The sequence below is a fragment of the Anneissia japonica genome, unplaced genomic scaffold (genome assembly GCF_011630105.1).
Source record: "Anneissia japonica isolate Jap-2015-1 unplaced genomic scaffold, ASM1163010v1 scaffold8236_len642391_cov169, whole genome shotgun sequence".
In the NCBI taxonomy this organism is placed as follows: Eukaryota; Metazoa; Echinodermata; class Crinoidea; order Comatulida; family Comatulidae; genus Anneissia; species Anneissia japonica.
The window spans coordinates 31,212-37,756 of NW_022757925.1; the positions used below are offsets into that span (position 1 = coordinate 31,212).

The 6,545-nt window shown below is 33.3% G+C and overlaps 1 protein-coding gene across 2 annotated transcripts in view; it reads right to left on the bottom strand.

The window, feature by feature from the left end:
• Positions 1 to 4,016: 4,016 nt before the first annotated feature.
• LOC117124932 overlaps positions 4,017 to 6,545 on the bottom strand; it is a 4,826-nt gene continuing 2,297 nt past the window's right edge. For both annotated transcript variants that reach the window (XM_033271269.1, XM_033271270.1), the window contains exons 2-3: positions 6,207 to 6,252; positions 4,017 to 4,690 (exon numbers count right to left, since the gene is read on the bottom strand). In XM_033271269.1, the coding sequence (XP_033127160.1) occupies positions 4,098 to 4,690; positions 6,207 to 6,246 (633 nt within the window). In that variant the 5' untranslated portion in view covers positions 6,247 to 6,252 and the 3' untranslated portion in view covers positions 4,017 to 4,097. The remainder of the gene's footprint in view (positions 4,691 to 6,206; positions 6,253 to 6,545) is intronic.

Here is a 6,545-nt window from a genome sequence, read left to right on the forward strand (position 1 = left end):
AGGCTTATTACTCATTAAACTATTACTATTATTATTATTATTATCATCATCATTATTATTATTATTTCTTAACTCCTTTCTTTATTATTATATATAAAAATTAACATACAGTATGCAATGGGAACTAAATAATTTAAAATTGTTAGTCATTAAATTACTACTACTGCTTTATTATTATTATTATCATCATCATTTCTAATTTTTCTTCTTTCTTGATTATAAAAAAAAAAACATTTTAGCATTTACAACAGAAACTAAAATGATATAAAATTGTTAGATAAAAGGAAGTTGAATAGAGCCAACTTCATGCCTATCGTGCTCAACATGCCATAGAGAATAATCGAAATGGAAATCTAAGTTACAACCTTTTATTGTACTAAAAATTCTTTTAACTTTATGAGGTGTTTTCTGTGTTTAATTTCATGAATGTGTATTGGTATTTCATTCCATATTTTGGTGCCTACAGAAGTAATTAAAAATTTTCCAGTTGTAGTGGCTGCCTTCAGCTGATTATAGATTTCCCTTTGATTTTTGTCTAGTTACATGTGGATGTGTGATATGTGTATTAAATATACATTTAAATCGTACAATTTATCATAATAGAGATCAAACATAAATAGATACATAATTTGTGTAACATCAAATATATATTTGTGTAACATATAAATATAAAATATTTAGTTTGTTAAATTGTTAAACAAAGGAAGAGAGGGACAGGTAAAATCACTGTGTTATTGCTCTTACTGCCATTCTTGGAGTAGTATGATAGGCTGTTACTAAGATGGGTAAAATGCTGCCCCACACCTCTAGTCCATATGTGATGTGTGGCTGTTTAAACGATATGTGTAGCAATATATAAAAATAGTTTGTGAAAGTATGTGTCTTAACTTAAATATAATTATCACTTTCTTTTTAATTATGGACCTTGTTTTTTCTACACGACTTTTCGAATTTAGGTTTCTGTTAATGGTGAGTCCCATAAAAACAGCTTCTGTTAGCTCTATATCATCCCTTATTATTATTATTATTATTATTATTATTATTATTATTATTATTATTATTATTATTATTATTATTATTATTATTATTATTATTATTAATATTATTATTATTATTAACATTATTAATATTATTGGCTTTTCCCAGAAGTACTGGGAAAAGCCATTGTTGTTGTTCTGTCTTTTTTTTTGTGCATATATTTTCCTATTTTTTAATTTTGCACTGTTTTTTTTTTCTGGCCGTCACTTTGTTTTGAAATTTTGACGCACGCGTTACAAAGCACACGCGTAAAATTAGGGTACAGTACATTTAACATTGGCCTGAAATTAAGGCTCACTTAATACGATTTCAAAATAGCAATTTGTTAGGCTGATATGATCAATAATGTAAAAACGCAAAATTGCGCGTAGCTGCCGTCACGCACGACTGGTCACTTTGAAAACCTTACCATTAGTTGGAGAGATAGCTGACATTTATTTAAAGTATTGAGTGCAAAAGGTTTGAGTGTGCAGTTCTATTGTACTTTGCCTACAAATGAAGGAACGGGGCATCTTAAGTTGCGCAATCCTGGGGTTTGGTCCCTAAGGGTCCCAAAAGTGTGACCCAAAAACCCATTTAATTAAAATTTCGAGTGCAACATCCGTTTCAAGTTGGTTGCATTTAGAATACCCCTTAAAATAAAGGGGCGCAACTTAAGACGTGAAAATGCCTGGCATTATTAATTAAGACACAGACTAATTAACGGGTAATTAACGATTTAATTAAACTTTCGAGTGCAACAAAAATTCTTTTTGCAAAAAATAACTTAGTGACCTCAGACATTATAAGCACAACTTAAGACATGATTTTTCCTGGGGTTTGTAGATAAGATGGGGTGGTTTGGCGCTGAGGGTTATGGGAACCCTTAAAAATAGACTTCTACAAAAGAGGTAGTGCAACAATTTTGATGGCTGTTATGGATAGAACAGTATTTCAGATGGACAAAAATGTAATTTAAGACACATAATTGCTTGGGGTTACTAATTAAGACGCCTACTAATTAACGACTAATTAACGATTTAATTAAAATTTTGAGTGCAACAAAAATTCTTTTTGCAAAACATAATTTAGTTACCTCAGACATCATATCCACAACTTAAGACATGTTTTTCCTTGGGGTTTTTAGATAAGATGCTAACTGATTTAACACTCAGTTGACGGTTTGTTCACAATTTTAGAAAAAACACATCATAGATTACTTAATGCAATTAAGGTTCAGGCACACATGACATGAAATCCACAACTTGGCATGCTTTCCTTGAGGCTTGCTGATAAGAAACTTCCTCTTTAACATGTAGATGCTAGATAAGTGGGTTATAAACCTACGTCCTGGGGATTCCCGGTTGGAGAAGCCTCTTATGTGAATCATTGAAACAGAGACATTGCATGTTGTATGCACATCATTCCTTCTCAAATAATTCGAAATTTGTGCATAGATAACCCATCCCCCAACGTAGCGCGTTACTTCAATGGTTTATAGTACTGATGCAGGGTACATGGCATAGTTTCGAACGAAGCCGTTTAGATAGGCTATTGTGTACATGTAGTCCTGTGCTTTAATTAGTCAATATTGTAGTTTGTAATACAACAGTAGTCTTGCCATTTCCTTTACTGGCAACCTGTGGAAGAGGCATAGCAGTCAAATAGTATGGTAGTTGGGGCTTAGCATTGTGAAGATGGATGCAGATGGAGTTTGCGCGAATTCCAGTTGATCTGACCCTGGAGCAAACTATCAATGTTGATGCTGCCTCCCGGATGACAGGATACACCTCATCTACGAACAACTACAGTTCAAGAGTACGGTGGAGTGTTACAAAGAGCAACCGAGCAGCACTTGTCAATGAAGCTCTTACCGCAGTTGGAATGGGGCACACAAAAAATCAAACTGACCTCAGTCCAGAATCAAAAAAGACAATGAGGATCTCCAGAAGATCATCAGTCAGATTGAGCCATGTGCCAATCTGTTCTCACTTGACACAAGCTTGCCTCTCATCAACATCAGCACTGGAAAGAGTGTAACCGGTGCCACGAGTACATCACTGTTGAAGATTCCAGACGACGGCAAAAATAGGCATGAAATCTTTGTCAAAGAATGTCTCGAAAGTGCAGAACGTTTTGAAAAACCAATCCGCAGACATCCTCTTCACACATTTGCAAGTGAATGTGTAGTCAATCGTAAAGCAGGAAAAAGCACCAAAGAGGCACAGCTCAAAAGTACTAGTGCACTTCTCGGCCGCATTGCCTTCACAGCAGCAACAAGTAACATTGACCTGGAGCATGTCTTCTCATTCCCACTGACACCGGTGCAACTCTCAATGTGCCATAGTGATGGCACGATGACCCATACTAATAAAAGCAAGTTGTTCAAACTTCTGGAAGATACTGTCAGTGACCACGGTAGCCCAACATACGTCGGAACTCATATCATTGGTGGTAATTTTCAATTTCACTGCATGTCGCCAGATCAGCCTGAAACGTACGAAGAGCTTTCACGAAACATCCTGACTACTAGTTTGGCGTACAAGTCACAGAGGATCGACATCAACTTCGATACATATGAGAGACCTTCCATCTGTCTCTTATACACATCTAGATGTGTATAAGAGACAGTCCTAATACAGAGTATAGCAAGCTTCCTGACATTTCTTGTCGTGCACGAAAGCCAAAGTACAATAGAACTGCACACTCAAACCTTTTGCACTCAATACTTTAAATAAATGTCAGCTATCTCTCCAACTACATGTCTATTCCAGGCGATGCCAAAATGATCGATGAAGCGACCTTGTGCGTACCTCGTAGCAATTTTGAGATATCGTGCGAACAAAAAAGGGGAGAAATAAAAAAAAAGAAGATGAAGATGATGATGATGATGATCCTGACAATAACAAGAGGTGATCCACTCGAGAAGCGGATCACCAAAAAGTGATTGAAATACCAAATAAATGTTAATTATTTGTTATGTACAGTAGTAGTATGGGACGAAAATACCAAATGCTTTTGGTCTTGGCCTAACTACCACAAAAAACAAAGAGTAGTTCACCTTATATTAATTTGATGAATTAATCACTATTCTGTCCTATCCTGACACTAATATTATCTACAGTAATAAAATTAATACCTTCTGATGTTAAAGCTTTTACCGCTAGAACGAGCCCATTTTTTCTTAAATTTTCAATAAATTCCTCCATTTTTCCTTCACAAATTATGCTTCGGTGTTCTAGATCCATAATCAGAGTCCACACATCTGTATAATTCTTTGCAGTTTTGTTATATAGTCTACTTATCTTTACTATATCACCATCAATCAGTGCCATTCCAAGTTTCATAACTTTTTGCCTGTGAGGTGTGATTTTTGAGATTGCTACATCTTTAACATTTGGACATGATGGTATAAGATGTTTAATTTCTAATTCCAAACCCAATGTGTCTGTTACGTTTATGGTATCATAGAGGAGAGACAGATCTTTTGAATGCAGATTTCCAGAAGCAATCAACAAGTCCATCAAGTCCATCGTCCCAGAGGCCTTTGTTAAATGCGAGGTATTTTTCAAATGATCTCTGTACAAAACTTTCAGCATACTGGTGTATCCGTGGTTGTCATACCATTCCGAAATATTAACCAGCAACTGTTTTAAAGCATCTTTCGATATTCCTAAGAAGTAAACACATATAGGGTCAAAATGCACACTATATAAATGTATTCTTAAACCTGAATTTAGTACAAGATTTCAACAAGCAGTCGTGTACAAATTAAATTTACGACTCATAAATTTTATGTTAACAGTTAGCAATGAAACATTCCAAGAGTCATTAAATAGGCACGTGTTATCTTTTTGTTGTGTTGACAGTGAAGCCAAGTGACTGCAAATCAAAAGCTGTTGCATATACCTGTAGCAAGTTAGATAGTAATGTTGCCTACTAAAAGCTAATCTTGAATGTTTCATTAAGTACATAAGTTATTATATTTTAGGAATGCATACGATACCGTTTTTTATTTATTGCAATAAAGCGTTGGTAAAAAAATTTACAAATTAAAGTCGACGATTTAGCCTGCCTATGATAGTAATTGTTATTGTCGTGATGGAATAGTAGACAATAAGAACTGGATTTGCGTCAGGAGAAACATGTATAGGTGTAATTTTTGCCCTACCTGACGTAGAAATGTACCGAATACTCGGTACATTTGAAAACGAACTCGGAAAATCGGTATGCATAGGTATCAATTTTAGTCAAGGTCGCATAATATATTATTAGTTTTATTCGAAGTTGGTTTTACGATTATGAAATGACATAATTTTGAAGCCTAGGTCAAACTAAAGTTCGTTTTAGGAATACAGGGATAAACTCAATACAAAATACTGTGGACCTGCTGACCTGATAAGTAAACGTCTGAACTTTAAAATTATTCCACTTACTCATAATTGTTTATATGGACATGCTTTACACTATCTTTCCTCATCAATCTCGCAAAAATTATATTTTCATTCCACAAAACAGTCAAATTCTCTCAGGTTATCTGTTCCTAGAATGCTACATGTCGTTTTTCTTTTGCAGCTCCAAAATTATGGAATTATCTTCCTCCTTAAGCTTAGATTAACTACTGATACTTTCAAGACCCTCCTTAAAAATCTCCTTTGAAATACCAGTGACAAATTTTTTGTTTTCTAACAGGCGCTATACAAGTTCTCCTATTTTTTATTTTATTATTATCAAAAAATATATTAGCAACTTTAAAAAAAAATTAGTACATTTATTTTAAATATTTCATTTTCATTTTAAGTAGTAATTACCAAAAATGTTATCTACGGTATTTGTTGTATTTATCATCATCATCACCATCATTATAATTCTAACAGACATCATGATCAGCAACATCATTGTCATCATTATCATTATCGTCATCATAATCACCATCATTATCATATCATTATTTCTAGGATCTTTTTTTATATATCTTTAATATCAATATTTTTGTATCAAATCTTAAAAACATTAATTTTTCCCTTTAAATTTGAGACATGGCCCATGCTGGCTGCTAAAGATAATGCAAACAGCATGGACACTTTTTATGAGTCATATTACAATGATTTATAAAATGCAGCCTCCAATGTTTGATTTCATACCTTATAGAAGTCATCATAAATTTTTTATATCTATCTATCACTTACCTTCAGTAGATACCATGTTGATCTTCCTTTTCCTTTCCATTTAAATCTAAAACGAACAATAATTTTAACATTAAACCCTCTTGACAACCAGAGCCTTGCAGGCGTCAACGTTCCTATGCATGATACATGACTTTAAGAAGTATATATATGTGTATATATATATATATATACGTATATATGTATACGTATATATATATATACATATATATATATACATATATATACATATACATATATACATATATATTTATATATATATACATATATACGTATACATATATACATAATACGTATATTACATATTTATACACATATATATACACATATATATATATACGT